This window comes from Psittacula echo (genome assembly GCF_963264785.1).
Source record: "Psittacula echo genome assembly, chromosome: 6".
Taxonomy (NCBI): domain Eukaryota; kingdom Metazoa; phylum Chordata; class Aves; order Psittaciformes; family Psittacidae; genus Psittacula; species Psittacula echo.
In genome coordinates, this window is record NC_137743.1 from 43349206 (window position 1) to 43372473 (window position 23268).

General features: G+C 40.7%; 1 protein-coding gene across 2 annotated transcripts in view; it reads left to right on the plus strand.

Annotated features, from left to right (window-relative positions):
• The window catches only part of PRKG1 (protein kinase cGMP-dependent 1), a gene marked incomplete at both ends in the record, with an annotated part of 504682 nt that overhangs the window by 376435 nt on the left and 104979 nt on the right, over nt 1–23268 (plus strand). For both annotated transcript variants that reach the window (XM_080620728.1, XM_080620727.1), the window contains 2 exons: nt 7993–8070; nt 12367–12461. In XM_080620728.1, coding sequence (XP_080476854.1) covers nt 7993–8070; nt 12367–12461 — 173 coding nt within the window. The remainder of the gene's footprint in view (nt 1–7992; nt 8071–12366; nt 12462–23268) is intronic.

The window sequence follows — 23268 nt, forward strand, 5'->3', positions numbered from 1 at the left end:
TGTGTCACTGGTCATGGGCATGCAAGCTTTTTTCTCATGTTAATACTTCTAATTGGCAGCTTGTTTCCTCCCTCCCCAGAGACAGCACTAACTCCATGCAACTTGCTATGTGTATGTAGATACATTTACTTTTTTTAATTTTATTTTTTACTTGATTTTTCTTGATTTTACTGCTTGCTAATTTTTAGTCAGGGTAATTAATTAATTAATTCCACTCTGTTGCCTAGGTATCCTGTTTCTAATTACCTATCACTGAGTTAATTCTCTACGTTTCATGTTTATGATTATCTATGAATCACTTGTTATTCAGCTAGCAAGAAAAGTGTTGGTTTTTCTACTGCAGTTCATTGACAGCTTGATCTGTGGCCTAATACCACTATCAACTTTCACTGGACTGATTTGCTGTCTGTCATTATCACCATCATCTCTTATGGGAGAAATCCTACTTTTTTTCCACATTGATTCCCCTTTTGTGTTCCTGAGCAACCCTTTTTGATAAAGCTCCTTAGCCTGTCCCTGTGTGCTGCTCTCATCCACCTGTATCATCTCTGTGTTCTCTTAATCCTTGAAGTACCACTCCTTGAGTTCTCCCTCCTTGTCTTTGAGGTTTGCCTTGACTTGTTACCAATTTTCATCTCTATCTGGTGTCTCTTTAAACTTTCCATCTTTTTCAGCACCCTCTCCTTCCTCCATTTCTCATTCTTCTGAAATTCCTGTGTCAGAAGATTGTCCTGTCCATTAATCTACTTTTATTTCTCTTTTCCTGTTTCTTTGCACTTAAGGAAATGAAGCTCTCTGCCCCTGACAACACTTCCGCAGTTGATCTCTTCTGGTGGCCTCTTGTGATACCAAATGAATGTGTGGTAGAAGGGCTGAGTTTCCTTCTCTGATCCCCTCATCCTTCCTTTTGCCCTTTCTTATACTTTGAGCATCTTTACATGTGGTCTTTCTTCAAGAGCATCAGGTTTTCCATTCATTCTTTTCACCAGCTACTTTGTCTTTCTCCTCTTACATTTTCACATCAATGTTTGCTATGTATGTATGTGGATAGACAACCTATTTTCAGTGTCTGAGCATGCAAAAATTAGTGCTTCTGAGCTTCCTGTATTTTCCTAGAAGTTTCCCTTATAAAAAGATGTTGAGCTGCAGGCAACAGATGGAGCATTTCTTGTACCTCTGTTCTAAGTGCTCACACTCAAGGAGGTTGCCAGCAGCAGGGACAGAGTCAGGCTTGGGAGTCAGAAAGGCAGTGGCCCCTGCACCATCTGGTCCCAGCAATTTATGACCTGATCTATTTTCCAGACAGAAACAGAGAAACACATGTTTGCCTCAGCACTGTCAAGAAAAAGTAACTGAGAGGTGGTCGCCTCCCAGATCGTTTGCAACTTAGGAAGCCTGACTGCTCACCAAAAATGGTTGTCAGGCCGCATTACAGTAATGATGGAACGAGAGTTAAAATGTGGTTTACAATGTCTTATGTCCACTTTTAGACCAAATTAAGACAGGAAATTTCTTTCACAGTAATGCATTAAAGTAAATAATGCGCTTTTTTTAGATTCACTTTCCTCCTCTTTCTCCCTTAAAAGTGCATGATGCATTTAGGAATCAAAACTGTATATGAGGTCTTTGTTACAGACCTTAATGGACTTGTCTAGTCCAAATCATCCTGACTCACAGTCTGTCGATGTCTCATCATCTACTTGATATTCTGCAACATCCTTTAGTCTTAGAGTTGGCTGTATAAAAATCTTTGAAGGTCAACAAATCTTCATCTACACAAGACAGTTTCTGCCATTCAGTCCCATGGGCATTCAAGAGTCCCTGAATATGCTCAGATTTGCCTAAAACTGTTGGTTTTGAAAGTGGGCTGGGAATGAAACTTGGAGGTGACAGCAAGACTTGGCTCCTGCCTGAGAATTTTTTAGTCATGCCAGATTAGAAGGTTCCAGTAAAGGAAGAGTTGAGCGAATGTTATGATTATGTAGGAGAGGACAGAGGGACAGAGGAGGCTCCTTTTCACTGCTGACTTTCGAGGAGTATGAAAAAGAGAAGAAGCGTCAGTAGAAAACTGTTGTTTGAAAAAGGCATAGGGGATGCAGAAAAGGCATTTCCTCCTGTAACAGTGCTGCCACCACCTTGGGTTGTGAGAAAGGTGCTCAGGAGTGAGGAAAGGAAAGAGCCAAAAGCTCCTTCTGTCTGATGCACGTCTTCCCTTTTGAACACAGGAACCTGAGCCACAATTTGCCAAATATGGTCCCTTATACATTGTGCTACCTTTTATGTATCTGTGAAAATTGCACTTGCTGAGCACTGGATTGACGTCAACTGGAATCTAAAAGAAAGATGATAAAATCAGAGCAAAAATACAGTGTTGTGTTTTTCATTGCTAGAAGATGTTACTATACTGAAGTTTATCCCTGCTTCATGCCCTTTTCTTAGTATTGCCTGGTTTAGGGGACTTCTTTGATGAGGCATGTTTGTTTAGTGTCAAACCTAAGAAACTTTGTTTATGTATCTCACAAAATTTACAAGTTACAAGTGGTCCTATTTATCTGCTATTTATTAGCATGCGGAGAGCTGTTTTAAGGTTGGATGTTCTGGTGTTAAGACCTTACACCTTTCACCGTGTAAAAGGAAACCCAACTGTGTGCTCTTGGTCATCAAAATGCCAAAGGTGTGGCACTGCTGCTTCTTTTCATGAGAGAAGTCAACCTTCAGGAAGCTCCTGAGTGATCACATTTGTCATATTTACAGGTCAATGCAAAAGTCTTGAATTCATGGTGAAAATTCAACCTGTGTTTCAGGACCAGCAGTTTCACCTAAAGGAGCCATCAGAGCTCAGGTCAGAGTTGGAAAAATTGCAGTTTGGAGATTGTCTTTTGCTCTGAACTGAGTACGTTGAGTTTTTGTTTTCCACAATTTCCATTTTTATATTTCCATTGTGTGTCTTGCCCTGTCCCCAGCAGCGTTGGTGTGTTCCACCCAGCAGCAAACATGGGAAAGGATCAGTTCCAGTTCAGTTCATGGATGCTTTGTGTATCTGTGGGACATTGAAGGTGGGGGAGGTTTTGAAAAAAAGGAAGAGAAGAATGGTACCAGTCTCAGTTCCATCCCTACTCTTGTTGCATGCTCCTTCCCCACTGGTTCTCTGCACAGTGAAATTCAGATTCATGAAACAATAGTGCCAAACCCCAAGAGAAGCGATCAGGAAATTAAAGCAATCATTTAACCAAAGATCTTCAAATTGGGAACATCTATTGTATCTTTCAATTTCAGAAACAGCAGGAGACTGTTGTAGGACTGTTGTTTCATTTGTTTCTGTTTGTACCCAGTAGAGTAGGTGTAGGTTGTACTTGCTTTTGCTTCAACGGAATAATTGTTGAGTGTACCTCTTTGACTGCTCCCTTACATCCTGTTATATTTCTTTCACTTAGAGAAATCAAGGTGAACAAGTTTTCAGAAGCACATATTATATCTTGATATTAGGAGGTACGCTACCAACATTTTTCAGTCTAAGGAAAATGTATTTCTTAGCAGACCAGTTCCTCCTTCTTGTTTGCTTTGTAGCTTGTTTCTTTACCAGCTCCTCACCTCTTGTCTCATGAGGATGTAAAGACAAACTTCAGTCAAGGACATATAAACCCAGCATTTGGACTGATTTGTATTATTCTGTAGACTAGACCTGAGTGTCCACACAGGAATAGTCTTTTTAGGTATATTAAGACTATTGCTGTTTAGGGGATGCTTTTGTGGGGATCAGAAGTAATCTGTAAACTGCAGAAAACACCACAGACCGTCCAAAACCTGCCTAGGGACGTTTTTTCTTCTCATTGCTGTCACAGTCCACTAAGAAGCCACACTGAATCAGTGCAGTATGAATAAAATGTTTACCACAAGGCTTTACTAAGGTGACACTGTCCTATAACTATTACAAAACAACCTTGACTTTAAAATATGTATTCAAATATGTAATTTGAATTCAAATAGCTTAATTTTTAAGAAGGAAGAGTAAGTTCCTAATCCATTAGTGAGAAAAAGAAAACTTTCCTGAATAAGATTACAGCTCAGAGCCAACTGAATCTGAAATAGGAATTTGCAACCCCAGGTTGCAATAGGGCAATCCACAGGTTTCCAGCTCAAGGTCAGAACTGTTTGGGATGGTGGATGTGTGCTAATGATGTACTAATTCCTGTAATAATGTACTAATTCCTGCTGTGATACCCCACTATCGGCCTGTCTGTGCTGCCTCATCCCCCAGTGCATGGTGGAAGGTGTATATGGGATGGGCTGTTTAGCAACATCCCCCATCTGTTTGGTTTACCCTTCCTTATTTGCTTTCCCAACCCTGTGTTCCATAATGATGTTGAATTAAAAGGCATGAGTTAATCCTCAATTCCCATCAACCATCCACCTTTCTCATATTTTAATTTCCCAATTGTTTTAACTTTAACTAAGCTGCTGTTTAGAAGGCTATTGAGACATCTTGAGTGTCAAAAACTCAAGACCCACCTCCTGTGCTTTGATTCATGGGATAAATAAGGTTGAGGACCACAGTATAATAATTTTGCCCTTGGCTATTTCAAGGAGCAGCATTTTGAGAGAATTCATGAGCATGAGACACAGTAAAACCAGGGAAATGAAGTTTCATGATTCCTAAGGAATTCGGTGCAGAAGACCAATAGCAACCTGCTTAGTCTGAAGCGTTTTTCAGCAAATAAACATTTTTTCAAATTCTATTTTGTTAGCATTGCTGTTGGCATTTCAGACTTGAAAAAATGCTTAACAGAAAGTCTAGAACAGAAACAAAAGTATTTTGAAAGCTGCTTATGTTTGGAGTTTGCTGGTGGTTCTGTGAATATTTTTTAAACCGCCAGCAAAATAACATCCCATTATAGGGGAGAGGGATTATACATTGAGCACTGTCATCAAACCCAGGTTACCCTCACTGGTTTATGTAGTGTAAACTGGCTGCAGGGAGTGAAACTCCATTTCAAAGTCACCTTTGTGTTTCTGCTCCCCTGACATGACCTTTGGCAGGGTTTTGGCCTCTCAGCACCACAGCTGACATGGGTTACATAGCACTCCAAACACATGATCTATTTTCCACTTTTTTCCAAATGTTCTGAGTATAAACATAGCAGTCAAAGGCATCCAGCTGGAGGAAAAGTTTAACCACTGGGTTAATCTCCAGCATTGGTTTTTCTCCATGAAGCCTGTGTCAACACTTGGTTGAGCTTTAAATTTTCTCAGTTTTTGATGGTGGTTAGGAATCAATTGAAGTTGGTGACTGATAGAGTAAGGTCGGTGGGGCAAAGCCTTTACCCAAACATGGATGTCTGAAGTTGCAAGGCTCGTGTTTTTTCTGTGTGGTGTATGAGGTGTGTGTTGTGGAGAAAGACTTCATCAGAAAATGGTGGCATGCAAGGAGTGCCAAAAGCATGGCAAAGAATCTGAAGATCTTGTGGCTGGCATGGATGATGGTGCCACAAAGCTGTGTTTGACGAATTTAAGGGAAATTTGAGTTTATGTGATATGTATGTGACTTTCTCTTGGTTATAAAGCTAATGAAAGTTTTCTCACTCTCTGTCCTCTCCCCCCTCACACACACCCACACATTCTTTCTGTAAGTATGTAATGCTGTGGCTTTGAGTTAAGAGTTGACTGGAAAGACTTGGAACCTTTATTTTACAAATATTAAGAGCTTATAGGACTTAAACCTTGTATATGACATACTGAAATCAAAGTCATAAATATTAATGGAAGAACTAAAGCTTTCTTTTTAAGGAAACCTTCAATCTTTCATTTTGGGTGTGTTGCATGTCCCAAAAAAAGCAGAAAAAAACAAGACACATTTTTTATCACTTATTTTTATTTTATCACTTCTTTTCTTAGAAAGAAACCTCTTATTGGAGCACTTAACTATGCTCTGATAAAGGCATGAGCATTTGGATTGCAAGCTCGGCTTACCCTCTTCATCCCCATGGACATCCCTGCATTGCTAAGGATGCACCCCTTTACTGGTTTAGACTGGGAAAAATTTGTATTATATAGGAAAATGGCGTACTAGGGGACTTGGAATTTATTCAAAAGGTGATAAAAGCTATTCATTCCATAGTGAAATACTGTAAGGGCCTGGTACTACTTGTAAAACAACAATGTAGTAAATGCCCTAGTGTTCATAATTCACTGAAGCTGAGCCTTTAGCCCCATTCTCCAAAGCTTATAAAATATATGTTTGTGGCTTGCTGTTATGCGAGTGTTCCCAGCAGTAATTTCTTTGCTTTATCTTTGCTGTTTTCTTGAGTGCAAACTTTCTCAGACTTTGATGCCAAACTGGGACCTTGATGCCTTAGATTATAATCTTTCTTTCCCCCTGCACACGCAAGACCTTTGTAACTATTAGCTTTGCTGCCTGGTTATCTTGACCTTGGCAGGTAATATAGCTGTATTTCTGCAGCCTGTATTTCTAGTTGTGTTTTCTCTGTTCCATTTTTGCACCTTATTTCAGCTCTGGTTTTCAGATGGAGAGAAGAAAAATGTAAGAATGGCTAATATAGTCTGGTCAACTCTTCTAGCTAGTAATTAATTTCTGTATTTTGCTTTGATTTTGTTGAGGCCTGAAGGAGCTATGTCTTAAGACGTATGCTCAAAAACCTATGTGATGCTTAGTTTTCAGTGAAATCTATCTGAGATATTAAATTAGCTTTCATCACTGAACTTCAATATTGCCTCTGAAAATACAGTAGTCTCTCCACAGTCCCTTTCTCTTGGGAGGAAAGTCTGAAACTGAAAGCATTCAAGTTTTAAGCCAAAATCAGGGGTGTTAAACTAGTTGTATAAATTTTTATTCATTTGCAACTGCAAAATATTTATTGGCCATTTAAAAGGCATTCTGGAAATTCCTTGACCAGTATATACAGGACTTTAGAGCTAGAATTTAAGAAGATGCCAAAAATCATTGTTCTTTTTATCAGAAGGATCCCCTTCAACAGAGTCTGGCTTCCAAAAGCTTGTTACCTTACACATGGCCAGCTAAAATCAAGAGGCTTGTAATTTATTTGCATGTGTCATAAGTGAGCACTTACACACTTTGTCTGCTTTGAGTCTTAATGGACAGAAATAAATTGATTAGAAGACAGAAATAATTCAGTTAAAACAAAATCAATGAATAAGTTGATTTGTGTTACGAAAGGAGGAAGTAAGAGGAAAAGCATTGTTAGAGGATTGAGAAGGATAGGTTGAATCAAGCAGGAAGAATTGTGGTAAGGCCAGGCAGAATTAGCTGTGAAAGGAACGAGCTGAAATACATAAAGACAAAGATGTGGAGCGCAGGAAGGGCATGAAGAGAGGTGCCAATGAGAAAGAGGTCAAGCAAAGAGAAAGCTCTACGTGATTGGGCACTCAAGGAAGAACTAGAGCAATGTGATTTGAATGTCGGAAGAAGGCTTTGCAGTGTAGATGCAAGCATTGATAAGCTGTGACATAAATTTAGCAAGGACTATTCCACAAAATAAGGTATATAATATGAATTAAACTATTATATTAACAGGAGAAGAGTTGATGAATTTGTTGAAAAAATTGAATTATTTGTTGAACAAAGCCTCTGCTAGCAAAGCAGGAAAGATACCAAAACCAACAAAAAAAGAGGAAAAGAACTGTTTTTACAACATTATTACCATTTATGTACCGTATTCTCTGTTGAAAATTCCTCTGGTTTACATAGTATAAATGGCTTTAGGCTGTGAGGATAATTCATCTGGGCAAAAACTGGCACTAGTACAGTAAGAATTAAAATGAGCAAGCCATAAACAGTTTCATTTTAATTGTTGTATTCCTTGACACACAACAATTTTCAAATCATGACCAATGTCAGACTGAGATAAAACTGGTCCAGGGTAATGTTTTGAGAAGTGCTATCTTGTGAAACTGCCAAGCTGTCTTGCTGAATAAGTTTCTGATTCTATTTGTTCATCTTAACTTTTTTTCTTACAGACGCACTATGAAAATGGAGAGTATATTATACGACAAGGTGCTCGAGGAGACACTTTCTTCATAATCAGCAAAGGAAAGGTAAGTTGACACACTTGGAAAGCAAGAGGGATGATGGAAACAATGGTCATGATATGATGCTCTCGAAATTCAGTACCTGTCAGCACTTTCTCTCTCTCCCCTCCCTAAGGCACAAGTGTTGCAACACTTGACATTTAATTAAACTTCTTGGCACTGTACCAGTAGGGAAGAGTGGCCTGAAGGGGAAAAAAATAGATCTCATGCTGTTTTATGCATGTGCTCACAGCAAACACTTTGGAGTTGAAAGCAGTTGTTGAGTTTTACAGTAAATGACCAAAAAGCTCAGATATTTTTAACAGTATACCCTACAATGCTCAACGTTTTCTTTGCTAGATAGCCCTCTTATGAGTCTGATTCCCAAATTTCATTCCCATAGATATCAGTTGTCATCTTTTCCAAATTAAATAATAGGAAGCCAGAGAGGTCTGAACACTCTCCTTGGGGAAAAAAGGTCTAAGTTTCTGTCCACTGCTCACAAGGAAAATATGGGGCTTGATCTCTTTTCCCATAAAATCCTGATGGAATTTTATAGACTGAGGTTTTTCCTTCCATTCAATTTTTTTTTTTTTTTTTTTTTTTTTTTTTTTTTTTTTTTTAGCTGTCTTAATACTATTACACTTGAGAAGCATTTGGCTTCTTTCCACATAGCAGGATGGAGATATTCAAGGGAATACACAGTGATTTCCCACTGCAGATGAAATGTGATACTTTGAAAGTAAACACAAATGGATAAATAAGCTTGAAAGCAGGCCAGCCCCAGCCTCCTGGTTCAGAGGTTTGCACCAAGGCACATATTAACATTGGCCTAGTGTAATTAAGAGTAGCAAACTGCCCATGGCATCCATAGAGAAACAGTGTGGGTGCTGTACATGCCATTGGGTTGTCTCCCAAGACAGCTATAAGCTCACATGTGCTAAAGCGAGATTTTCAGTGTCATCTTCCACTCTTTATCTCTGGGAGCCAGTCTTCATTGGAAGGAAAACATGGTCTTTTGTAGATGAATAAGAGAGTCATAGACAAGTTTCTGAAATAATCATGTACTGCAGAAATCCAAGTTTGATGGTATTCCCTCATGCCCTTTTGCTTCCCTCTACTCATAAGTAATAAAGTAATATTTCCTCTACTCCCAGAATAAGGATAACCATAATGCATGCTTCAAATCCTTATTTCCCCCCTTTTTTAATGTGCAGAAATAATGGGAGGGTGCACCTCTCTCTTCTGTTGAGTGTTTGAAGCTCTCCTTGCCATGTTGGCCAGCCTGTTAGCAATGATGCTTGTGCTCCACTTGATCAGCTGGCTCCCATAATTTTCTAGGAGTCTTCAATTTCCAAAGAGAGTCCCTTGGTTGTAAAAACCAAATCCCTGTTCTTTATATCAGCTGGGCAACCAGTTGTTGACCTGCGCCTCCTTAAGCCTTTATATCTCACCTGCAGGGTGGAGGAGAAGTACACCAAATGGCACTTAGCTATTGCTCAAAAGGCCTGTAGTCCTGCTTGAGAAGCTCCTTGGCTTTATCCCTGGCTTTTGCTACTATATCTTACTATGACAGATGATGGCCAGAAAAAGAGAGCTAAAATAAAGCGCACATGACTTGCTGAGAAATTCCTAGACCCTCAGCTGGATCCTGGTGGCTTAACAGAAATTCCCACAGGCACAGTTAAGTCCTGCCCAGTCTTCCAAGCTTACTGATTTGCAAAATATAGTCAGTGACTTACATAAGATGTACAAAGTTGGAGACTGGTTAGTTTTAATACCTATATTGGGATATAAGAGCTACGCAGTGGGCGTAATAACTAACGCATGCAAAGAATACAGCCCAGGATAGGAAGACTAGAGCCTCAGCAGTGAAACATGGAATAAATAGCAATGAAGTATAAAATTACTAAATCAATGCATGCTGCCTAGGGCTTTCTGAAGCAGGGGCACATAATGTTCCATGCCCCATGCTAAAACCTGACCCAGGCAACTTAATGAGCCAGAAAAAATGTTGGCTGCAGCCCATGTACCTGGGACCTCGTGTAGTTTCTACATTCAGCAGCATTACATGGGTATTATCAGCTATAGCTACTTATGAAAACTCTGCCTTGTCTTTTATGTCAACACATCTGTAAGGACAGTCAAGTAAACAGAGAAGATATTTTACATTTCTGAGCCCATCACTCATCTCAGAAATGCTTAGAAAGACTTCTGCTCCTTTTCTTTCAGCCCATGCTCCATGGATAGTTCTTTTAGGAGTAAAATCATTTTCCCCTTTTTCTTTGTCAACTCCATTCACCACACTTGACTCGCTCCTGGTTTCATTTAGTTTATTTATTTTAGCATGTTTCTTCAAATTCAAGTGAATAGAAATCAAAAGTGTGTTCAAAACATCCTGTGTGCCGAAATATGTTGAATAGGTCAGATGAGAACAGCTTGTTCCCTTCTGCTTGCTAAGTGCTGCTGCACCATGCCTGCTCTGTACCTTGCCTTTACCTGGAGACAGCATGTGCCATGCTGTGCCATTGTACACTATTTTCCCTTTAAAAGCCATGATGTGGCACCAGTCTAATGCCTGATCATGTGGGTTCTGCACTGGCACCATGGCTATTCAAATAGCCCATCACTTTGAACCACATAGAAATCACACTCCCATAATCCCTTAGCACTCATTGCTTTGAATCAGCAGAGGTCTCAGAGAAAAGGTTAAATCTGCATTAAAGTTCCCTTTGTTTTCCCAAAATTTTTTCATCAGTTACAAATGTTCCTGACTCATCCATTACATGTTCCCTACCCTCATCTGATCTTCAATGAGTCGCTGCAGATGTTAAATGTAGTGTGATGTAGACTAAGCGCTCATTAATGACTCAAACCCACTGGTTTTACCATCCATAAAAGAGATGGGAGAAGGTGCAGGCCACAGTTGTATATTTAATAGTGAAATTAAACTGGAATGTCTTTAAATCTGAAAGGATGTGTCTGACATCCCAGATTTTGGCTTTGTAAATTTGCATATGCAAAAGCTCTGATTAAAACTAAACAGCCTGAAAAGGAGAAGCAGATGAGAGATTTTCCTGTGCATATTAGGTACCTCCAGAGAGTTGTTCATCCCAGTGAAATTTGAGACAACCCATGCTTTGGAAGCGCTGTTCCTTTCCACTGACCACAGGCAGAGACTGGACAACTAAGTTTATATATGGTTAATGTTGGGAAAGGTGATGCCTACCGTGTACTTTTAGGAGGGGTTTGTATTTCACTTGCCTTCTCATACTGTAAGAGGTATTAGTTACTTGTGATAACAGCTGAAAAGGAAGAAATATTTCTCATAGCAGGCATTACATCAAGAACATTCATTTTTCCTGGAGCCCTTTGAATCCTTGATATGTCATGCCGTCCTCAGCATCCAGTAGGATATCAAGGGCTTTGTCATTACATGGCAGCTGGGATTTATATCCCATACTGGCACAGGAAAACAAAGCCAAGGGTCTTCAGATGATCAATTGCTATTTTTCTTCTGAAATAGTTTCAGAAAAAAAAGGACCCCCCAGCAATAAGAAATCATCACTCACAGATATGAAGTCATCTTCCTGTTGTTGCAGTGCCAGCTCCTTCATCTTCGGCTTACGCTACCCGTGGTTTTACAGTGGGTAGAAAGTCTGCTTTCCATCAGCAGGACTTGCTTTCTTCTTTCAATTCAAAAATAAAACACTAAAAATTAAGATGTTATTTTTCTTTAAACTTCAATGAAAGTGCTGGATTTTTACTCCAGCTACAGTTGTCCCCTACCTGAATTTGAGAGAGTAAAATAGAGAGGAGGCATCTTTCATCCTGTAATACTCCAAATTATTTTGTTTCAATTATGTCTAAATGTAGATTAATTTTGTTATTCCTTTCCATTAAGTGAACTTAGTAACACAAGAAATCATGTGAAACAAAGCTAACAGAAACCTATGCCATGTGTGCGTCTGATATGCGGGAAATAGTTGAAATCTATTTCTGCTCTGACTCCATACAGGCAGTGACTGTGCTTGTGCAACCAACTCCATGTTTAGAGTTAAAACCCTTCAAAACCACACAAATCGCATTTTTGCAAGAGTAGTAGGTACATTAATGGAAAATAACTTAATTTTCTTAAATGGTTGGTTGGTGATGCTGAGGGAATAGTGCAGGACTCTGAGGCATTACATGGTTCCCAGAGGAGATATAGACCACAGCTTTTCCTGAGAGATCCAGGAAATGACGAATCTCTCTGTGAACAAACAGGTTTTATTTGTTAATTAAAAGTTGTGTAAATGCTGGGGGTGTTTGGCCTTTCAACAGGTGAATGTTACTCGTGAAGACTCCCCCAGTGAAGATCCGGTCTTTCTCCGTACTCTAGGGAAGGGAGATTGGTTTGGAGAAAAAGCCCTTCAAGGGTAAGTGCTCCTTATGATGTAGCTCTTACATTGTGATAATTTTTCAAGGACTTTTGCAACCCTCAGAGGCCTCTTACAATTTGGAAAGAGATTTGGAGTGGGTTTATGCTTTTGGAGTCAGGAATTGTTACTTGGTGTTGCATGTTGCAAGGAGGATGCACTTTAGTAGGGAAATAAAGTCTGTTCTGCAGTTGAGTGGCCAAATGTAGATCTTACTGTGTTTGTAGGCATCAGAAAATAGTTTGTCTTTGTACTGTCTTGCCTGACCATTCATTTGAAGGTCAAAATGTTTGATGTTTTGTAACTGGAGTATTTTTCATGTATGGTAATATAATCGTAGAGTTCTTGATAGGGTCAACAGCTGAGGGCAGGGCAGTAGAGATGGGTTTTAAGTTGTCTTATTGTGTATATATATGATTTTGGTGGAGGTGGGGATTGTACGCGAGTGACCTGTTCTATATAAACATTTTCCTTTGAGGATTAACTAAAAGAAGAGAAGCTGTAAATCCATTTTCAACAGGTGATTATTTAAGAAAAGTATGTTTCGTTTCCATAGGGAGGAACAAGAAAAGGAATAGTAAAATATGCTTTAGGTAGGAATTTGGAACACCCATTCAACTTAATGAACAAACACTTACCCCATCCTGGATGCTTATCTGTGCATAAGAGCTGTTTGGCTTTTCTTTGATGTTGTGATAACATGTTCAATCCCTCATCAATCAGCCTTCTTCCAAATAGAAGGTGGCAGAACATTTAAAGGCCAAATATGTTACTTCTTGGCAGCCAAGGAGATGTATCCAGCACAAAACGGTCTTGCCCCTGCAAATCTGTATCTTATTTATAAAATAATAAGGTGGCTTTTAAATACTAAAATGGGTTGAACTATAATTTTAAATTTCCCCCAACAAACATAAGATAGTGTCATGGTTTAAGCCCAGGCTGTAAATTAGAACCACGCTGTCTACTTCCCCCCCCACCTTTCTTCCCCCTGCTCCTGGAGGGACGGGGAGGAGAATCGAAAGAATGCAACTTCCACGGGTTGAGATAAGAACAGTTTAGTAACTAAGGTATGACACAAATCACTACTGCTACCACCAATAATAATAATGATAAGGGAAATAACAAGGGAAGAGAATACAACACCTCACCACTCGCAGACCGATACTGATGCCTTGCCCCCCACCCAGCAGTGATCCAGCCCTTCCGGGAACTCTCAGTTACATCCTGGGCATGACGTGCTATGGTATGGAATACCTCTTTGGCTAGTTTGGGTCAGGTGTCCTGTCTCTGCTTTCTCCCGGCTTCCCCTCCTCCCTGGCAGAGCATGAGACTCACAAAGTCCTTGGTCAGGGTAAACTTTCTGACCAGCAACTGAAAACATTGGTTTTATCAGTGCTGTTCCCAGGCCGAAAGTCAAAACCACAGTGCTGCACCAGCTACTAAGAAGTAGAAAAAATGGCTGCTACTGCTAAACCAGGACAGATAGAAACACTTTCTTATTAGAGCCTCACAGAAACTCGACTCTTAGACCTGGTGTTTTTTTAAATCAGCACAAAATATATTGTGGTATCCACTCTAATAGTGAGAGTAGGCAGTAGTGTCTCCAACAAAATAATCTTTTGAAGAAGACCATATGGAAATAAAAAGGATTTCCTATCTTGCATCCCTCCAGTTCTAGCGACATGCAGCAACATGATTATGAGAATTTCTCATCATTTCAGATAGAGGATTTTGGCTAACTGGCTCAGACTGAGATTAATTTTCAATAAATACTTTTCTACATATATTTAAATATTCAGTGCATAGTAACTTCGATCTTCCAAAACTAAATGGAAACTTAATTGAGAGTATGTTCTCAACATGCAAGGAAAGCATAATACTGAGATTTTTTGCTAGGGAGATGGCATATCTGAAGAATACCTCCAGCTTGCTAATACACTCATAGTTCTGTATCCAGATTTAAATTGGATAGCCTGGAAAATATTGTTACATAAAGCATCCAGCAGCTCCATAAATTGCTAATAAATAAGTATCTTTCAGGACTGTGTAAGACATCACTGTTCAGCGACTTAGGAAACGTTTAGGATGTTCCTACTACTGTAAAATACAGTTGTGGCTGAAAGCTCAAGACAAAATGGAATTTTTAGTGTATTTCTGTTTCATCTTTGGGTAATTTTCCCAAATGTTAGTAGGACTTGCTTAGCAGTACTTAATTGCACACTATTTAGTCATATTGTGATTTCATATGTTTAGGATATGATAAAAACTAAAAGACATTTCTTCTTGACAATATAAAATAATAGTTGTAGCATCCGTTGTGTTGTGCCACACAGCAGGACAGATAACAAATACCTTTGAATCCCTCACAGCAATATGTGTACTGACATAAACACTGGGTGATGATATACATTATTCTGTTTTTTGCTCTCACACCAGATGGCATGTATTACTTCCCAGTATCCCATTACACCCTGGCAGTAACAAAACAAGTCATGAAATGATCAGCCACATCATCTTGCAGTAATACTCTTAACCTTCCTGGCTAATTAGTGCCAAGATAGCAGATGCATAATTTACAGTATAGCAATATATAATTTACAGTGGATTCACAGTCAGGTTTGTTAGGTGATGCTTTCTTAATGGGAAAGAAAACATTTTATTAGACTTTATAATAATTACTTCTATCAACAGAGAAATAACAATTCATTCAAATAAGAAAAGGAAAATTACTCAGTGCAACTTTGTGGCTATGTACAAAAACTAGCTAATAATTATGGTGTGCTGATTTGGTGGCATCATGCAGATGAATGCTTACACAAGAGCATTTGTTCGAACCACGCCACATTCTCTTCCAGAGATTGTGTTTTTGGAGCATCCATCCATCTCACTGGATGAAAAACATGGTTTAGTCTGCAGACAGTCTTACAGAGAATGATGGGAAAAGAAAAGAGGACATAAAAGCAAATTTTTAGGAATATAGGAAAGGATCTTTCTCCTTCAGAAATTGTTTCCCATAGGCCAATTCAAAAGAGGAACAATTTGAGCCTCCTTACTGTTGCCTTGTATATTGCATCATATATTGCATTTAGATGGACCTGTTGTTTTGGGTGCTGTGAATTTCACCTGGTTCTGAGATCCAGGAGATCCAGACTGTGAGGCAACAGAGCAGTGGCACACGGCAGAGGGCTGATGTTTTGGAGAGGTGGCAATGGAGCCCACCTGGGTGAGCAGGAAAGGGATTTTGAAATAGCTGGGATTTTCTGGTGAATGCACTGGCTTTTAAAAAGGGGATCCTTAACCACTTGGTAGCTTCAAGTCTTCTGGGTAGTGGCAAGAGAGGAACAAATTGTGAGAGTAGGCCACGTTGAAGCTGAGAAATGTTTTGCCTTGACCTCCACAGTGTATATAATTTCATGTAGTTATAAGTATAAATTCTGGGGTTGCATTGTACTGAAAAAGTTATGGAAATAGGAATGCCACACTTTGATTTTAAGTTACATAAATACATGAATTGGTTTTAGCAAAGATATTTTATGCATAGTAAGATGAAAATGGCAGATTGTTGTAAGGCTGTTTTACTGTATTTTTAGGCTTTGAGAGGAGCATTTTTAATGCAGTTACCAGAAGAGGCAGCTGCTTCAGTGTGGCTGGGGTGGACAAAAACAGGGTTATGGAAACACAGTTTTATTTTGCAAGCAGCTTCGTTTTCTCATTTGGCCATATGAGCCATCTTTGAAAATAATGGAATTGCTTGGTTTTCACTTGGAGTTTTTCATCTTCAGTTGTGTTGATTTATAAATCCACATGAGTGTGTATTTGTGATGTAATTAAGCCAAAGCAAAGCCCATATTCACTTGACTGTGAACAAAACCATAGCAAGGTGACAGCCAGTTTGAGGAGATGAGGGAGTCTTGGTGACTGATATAAATTATTTTAGGACACAGTGTATGAAAAAAGGAAACCTTCCTGCCTCCAGGGTCATGGTGTGTTGTCTTGTGGATGAGACTGCTATCAAAATGTGTTTATGGTGCATAGGGTGAAGAAGAAATTGTGGTCTTTGGGTCGTGCTCTGCAACGGGGACAATTATAGTGATATTGGAGCTACCATAACAAATGCATATATAATTTTTTGTTATCTTCACAATGATTTGAAAATGGTTATGGTAGTACCTGTCTCTCAAGGGACACAACACATCTTCCTATCAAGAAAATTTGTACTATCTCCTATTTATATCTCCACGTCTGGAGGCTTCTGTGTAGTTATTCTGCCAAAGTTACAAAAGCTGTCTCTTCTATAAGTCCCAAAAACTCCTGGGGTATGTTTTCTGTGCTGATGATTCACAGGACCAGTGAAACACTACATAGCTGTGTGGGTATGAGTGTTGAAAGACAATGACGATTTCCTTGCTGACCGTATTTCCTACTTAAAATAGTGTAAATTGTTCTGGCAGATGTTGTTATCAGATGTCAGAAAAAAAAGTAGTAACGCACAGGGAAATATTGGAGTTTTATTTATTAATTAATGGAACTGAATATAATCCCAAAAATTTTTTAAAAGGTCCAGTGGCTGATGGCTGAGATAAAAATAAGACGTCAATAAATAGGGCATGAGAGTGATGGCAATGCTATTGATTTATTTATTTATGTTTCTAATATATGATTATTTTCTCTTGCTGCAGCCAGGGATATAAGTCAGACTCCAGAATTGTAATTTTTATTATTTCTCTATAAACACTGCAAGAGGCGTTCTTCTTCTCCTTGCTCTGAGTTTGCTTCTGTGTATTTGCAATGATTCTACTGCTAAACTGACCTTTATATTACTCCTTTTCCCAGATAAGAACCTAAAAATTATTTTTTTTCTTTAAAAACTTAATTGCAAAACCTGGAAACCTGTTTAAGTGCCGCACCTTGCTACCCTGCTATCCTATTCCTTGCCATTTCTATCCTATTTCTTACCTTTTCTGTTTCTTTTTCCCAGAAATTCTTCTCCCCTGTCGCTCACTAATACCTTTTGAAGGACTACAGGGATTTATTTATTCGTTTCAAATTCTGGGAGAATAAGACTGATTCTCAGCAGCTAGAAAATGGCTAACTTGGTAAAACATTTGCATGCTAGCATCTTCAAATATTTTCAGTTTTGCAAGACTCGCACACAGTGCCCTGTATACTTCACATTCGCCTTGGCTGTGCTGAAAATAAAATGCAAGGTGGAGTGGCTTTTAGGGTTTTTTTATTATTATTTTATTTAATTTTTCTATAAAATGGATGCGCCTGATCAGACTGGTCTTCACTTTCACAGTAAAACATGGTATTTTTTGCACTCCATTACTGTCAGATGTTGCCTATTCTTCTTTTTATTTTACACACAGAAATTTCTGCTTATTACGAATCACCAGTTAATAGGCGTCTAACAGTTTTTCATTTACTAAGTAGCCTGTCATATTTCTCATCCCTTGCCATGCCACTGAACAGTTGGGTCTAGAAAATCTTTTTCAAGGTCCTTGAGTGAACTTCTCAGTGAACATAAGAGTCATGTTTCGTCTTCATTGTACACCTTCCTCACAATACTGTGCTTCCACTAAAAACTTATCATCTGCTAACCTATTAACTGTCTTGAATTGTCTTGGGAAAAGAGGAGAAGATTGGAAAGGTTATTCCTCTATGACATAGAGGTGGTTGCACAAGTATGTATGTGGCAAACAGGAGTCTTATCTCAGAGTGGTGTAGTAAGATATGTATTAAAAAAATACATTAAATATATATGTATATAAAATGTATATATTCTCTAAGACAATATAGTTTAATTTCCGTTTCTTCAGGGAGAAGTAGTTGGCCTGTTGCAATCAGTGTGCTTGGGAAAGAGGCATCCAGCCACCAGACTGTTGAGAGAGGGTCTGGGGAGCATCAAAATTGCGGTGTAAGAAAGCAAATGGGATCTGTGATGGAAAAGGAATGTGAAAATGAGCTATGTGTTCCTGGCTAGGAGAATTATGGAAGGCTTCCACATACAGCAATTTCTCTTGCTCACAGCCTTAGTACAAAGCTGTTCCTTGCTCAACTGTCATGCCAGGGGTCGCAATGCAAGGACATTCACTATTCCCATTTCAGCCCAGCTAGGCACAGAGGAAAGAAGATAAAGAAACTAAAAGCAACCATAATGTAGAAATTCAGTTCAGGATAAAGTATTTTTGGAGCCAGAAGTCCCCGTGGAGATGAAGGGGTACCTATACTGGTGGTGGTCATTGTAAAATTAAAGCAGTGCTTCAAGAGTTGATTGTGCAGGAGAATGAATGTAAAGACAATGAAGAATCATAGAATAGTTAAGGTTGGAAAGGACCTTAAGATCATCTAGTTCCAACTCCCCTGCCATGGGCAGGGACACTTCACACTAAACCATGTCACCCAAGGCCTCATCCAACCTGGCCTTGAACACCGCCAAGGATGGAGCATTCACAACCTCCCTGGGCAACCCATTCCAGTGCCTCACCACCCTCTCAGTAAAGAATTTCTTCCTTATACCCAATCTAAACTTCCCCTATTTAAGTTTGAACCCATTACCCTTTGTCCTATCACTACAGACCCTAATGAATAGTCCCTCCCCTGCATCCTTATAAGCCCCCTTCAGATACTGGAAGGCTGCTATGAGGTCTCCACGCAGCCTTCTCTTCTCCAGGCTGAACAACCCCAACTGTCTCAGCCTGTCTTCATATGGGAGGTTCTCCAGTCCCCTGATCATCCTCGTGGCCCTCCTCTGGACTTGGTCCAACAGTTCCATGTCCTTTTTATGTTGAGGACACCAGTACTGCACACAATCCTCCAAGTGAGGTCTCACAAGAGCAGAGCAGAGGGGCAGGATCACCTCCTTCGACCTGCTGGTCACGCTCCTCTTGATGCAGCCCAGGATACGGTTGGCTTTCTGGGCTGCGAGCGCACACTGCAGCCGGCTCACGTTCGTTTTCTCATTGACCAACACCCCCAAGTCCTTCTCTGCAGGGCTGCTCTGAATCTCTTCTCTGCCCAACCTGTAGCTGTGCCTGGGATTGCTCCGACCCAGGTGTAGGACCTTGCACTTGGCTTGATTAAACTTCATAAGGTTGGCATCAGTCCCCCTCACAAGCGTGTCGAGGTCCCTCTGGATGGCATCCCTTCCCTCCGGCGTATCAACGGATCCACACAGCTTGGTGTCATCGGCAAACTTGCTGAGGGCGCACTCAATCCCACTGTCCATGTCACCGACAAAGATGTTGAACAAGACTGGTCCCAACACCGATCCCTGAGGGACACCACTCGTTACCGGTCTCCAGGTGGACACTGAGCCATTGACCACAACTCTTTCTGTGTGGCCATCCAGCCAGTTCTTTATCCACCCAGTGGTGCACCCACCAAATTGATGTCTCTCCAATTTAGAGACAAGGATGTCATGTGGGACAGTGTCGAACGCTTTGCACAAGTCCAGGTAGATGATGTCAACTGCTCTGCCCCTGTCCATCAGTTTCGTAGCCCCATCATAGAAGGCCATCAAATTGGTGAGGCAGGATTTCCCCTTAGTGAAGCCATGCTGGCTGTCACCAAGCACCTCCTTGTTTTTCATGTGCCTTAGCATGCCTTTCAGGAGAATCTGCTCCAAGAGTTTGCCAGGCACAGAGATGAGACTGACTGGTCTGTAATTCCCTGGGTCATCCATTTTCCCCTTCTTGAAAATGGGGGTTATATTTCCCTTCTTCCAGTCGTCGGGAACTTCACCTGACTGCCATAATTTTTCAAATATGATGGCCAGTGGCTTAGCAACTTCACTCGCCAGCTCCTTCAGGACCCGCGGATGGATGTTGTTGGGTCCCATGGACTTGTGTACTTTTATGTTTTGAAGATGGTCTCGAGCCAGATCCTCTCCTACAGTGGGCCTAGGGTCTTCATTCTCACAGTTCCTGTGTTCGCCTTCCAAGACTTGGGTGGTGTGGTCAGAGACTTTGCCAGTGAAGACCAAGGCAAAGAATTCATTAAGAACCTCAGCCTTCTCCAAATCCTGGGTAGCCAGTTCTCCCGATAGCTTCCGAAGGGGGCCTACGTTGTTCCTAGTCTGTCTTTTATTTGCTACGTACCTATAGAATCCCTTCCTGTTATCTTTAACATCCCTAGCCAAGTTCAATTCTAACTGGGCCTTAGCCTTCCTCACCTGGTCCCTAGCTTCCTGGCCAACATCCCTGTGTTCTTCCCAGGCCACCTGTCCCTGCCTCCACCTTCTATAAGCCTCTTTTTTCCTTTGAATTTTCCTGAGCAGCTCCTTATCCATCCAAGGAGGTCTCCTGGCCCTCCTGCTTCACTTCCTTCTAGTTGAGACACAACACTCCTGAGCTTGTAGCAGGTGATCCTTGAATAACAACCAGCAGTCTTGGGCCCCCCTGCCCTCTAGGGCTGTATCCCATGGAACCTTACTAAGCAGGTTCCTGAAGAGGCCAAAGTCTGCTCTCTTGAAGTCCAAGGCAGTGAGCTTGCTGCACGCTCTTCTCACTGTCCTGAGGATCTCGAATTCAACCATCTCGTGGTCACTGCATCCAAGGCTGCCCTGGAGCGTCACATTTCCAACCAGCCCTTCCCTGTTGGTGAGCACGAGGTCAAGCATGGCACCTCTCCTTGTTGGCTCCTCTATTACTTGGAGGAGGAAGTTGTCTTCCACACAATCGAGGAACCTTCTGGATTGCTTGTGCTAGGCCGTACTGTTGCTCCAGCGAATATCAGAGTGGTTGAAGTCCCCCATGAGGACAAGGGTCTGCAAGTGTGAGGCTGTTCCTAACTGTCTCTAGAGTGCTTCATCCACAGATTCCTCTTGATCAGGTGGTCTGTAACAGATCCCCACAGTCATGTCTCCCATTGCTGTTCTCCCTTTAGCCTTGACCCACAAACTCTCTGTTGACTGCTCACCTGTCCCCAGACAGAGTTCCATACTCTCCAGCCTATCCCTAACATAAATAGCAACTCCCCTTCCCCGCCTGCCAGGCCTGTCTTTTCTAAAGAGCCTGTAACCATCCATTCCAACACTCCAGTTGTAGGAGCCATCCCACCCTGTTTCTGTGATGCCTACTATATCATACTTTCGTAGTTGTGCACACATCTCTAATTCCTCTTGTACAGAAAGACCCTTTTAACTTTGGCTGATAGGAAGGGGCAAGTTGGGAAGCACTTTTTATCAGCTGTTGCTAAATAATGGCTCTTTTTTTAAGGGCAGGGTGTTTTGCAGCCCTTTTCCTGCCCCACACCTGCAATACTGTGTGCATAGCTCATGGACCATTGATGCGACTCATGACCTCCAAGGACCAACTGGAATTATTTCATCCACTACATCATCTGGTTTTTACACTTATTACAAGTGCTGGGTGATTTTAAAAGGTATTTCAACTATTACAGTGTATTTCTTATATTTTCCTCCCAGGTAGAACCCTGCCCATAAAATCAGGTGAGACCTGGGAAGTGGGGAAAGGGGTTGGTGGCTGATGGCTTTTAACCCATTGCCCAGAAATGCAAGGAATACCAGAAGCTTTTAGAAGGTTTAGAAAAGCTGTTAGCAAACCCCTGAAAGAAAACCCTTCTGGAGGCTTTGAAGGATAGGAGCTCAGAAGCCCAGATAGCTAGAAAAAAGGAGGCAAAGTAACACAGAGATGGTATAACCATATGTTTCCTCATGGGGTTGGATTTCTTCCTGCAGCCATCTGGCCCCTCCTTGTGTTAAGAGAGGTGATCAGGTGAACCCTCGGTCAGACTGATCTCCTAAGGGAACACCATGGCAGTAATTACACCCTACTAAAATGTCTTCCTGTCCTTTCCAGGCTGGCTTCTGGTGTCTGAGTCTTAATCCCTGGTCTTAAAGCCCTTAGATAGGGCATCACTCTAGCACAGATGGAGATGTTTTATGATACTGCTGTTGCAAAGTAAATTATGAAATCTTCATCAGGACCTTTGCAATTTGTGTAATTGCATTATTGCAAGCACATGTTGATTGCTGGTATAGCTGCTTCACTGTCTCCAAATACACAATTTTCACCCTTTATTTCTTCATAAAACATAAGCCAATATTATGATGGCTTGTGCAGACTCTTGTGGCAAGTGTCTTCAGCTGGTTACCAAAAGCTCTTGATGATCTAAGAAGTTCCCTGGCAGGGAAGAGGCTCTCAATTAAGGGACTTGTACAAAGCCTTTTAAAATGAGCTAGTAGATTGGCCCTACTTTGCATGCTTTAACTCACCAAAGTGTAGTTATGCCTTCGCCACCTAGCGAAAATAAATCTATTATTTTTAGAGCTGTGTCAACTTCAGCCACCCCCTATATAAAAAATGAGACAGAACCCTGAGGGACAGAGCAAGATGAACTGACTCTCAGCATCCTATCTGGGAGTGCTGTCTTGTGACCACCGAAATCAAGGTTGTCTTATGTTTTTCCAACAGGAATGAATTGATATTGTTGACTCTTCTTGTCTTAAATAAGAATACAGAGTAGATCACACCAGGTGAAACCAAAGGTCCATTTAGCCTCACATCCTAATCTTTTAGAGGAACCAGAATCAATTGCTGAAGAACACCCTGAACCACAGCTGGTGGTTTTAATAATTTATAATCCTTGGTGGGGTGTTGAATTACCTTCCAAACATGTGCAAGTGGTTTTAAAATCCACAAACTTCTATGGCTATTAGCTTCACGGTTGAAGTGTGCAGGATGAGCAGAAATGCTGATTTTATTATGCAGGTTGTTTTGGGGGAGCCATCCGCTCCTCTTATGAGATGCCTCCAAGATCTCAGATGTGTAGTGGACTTCTTGAT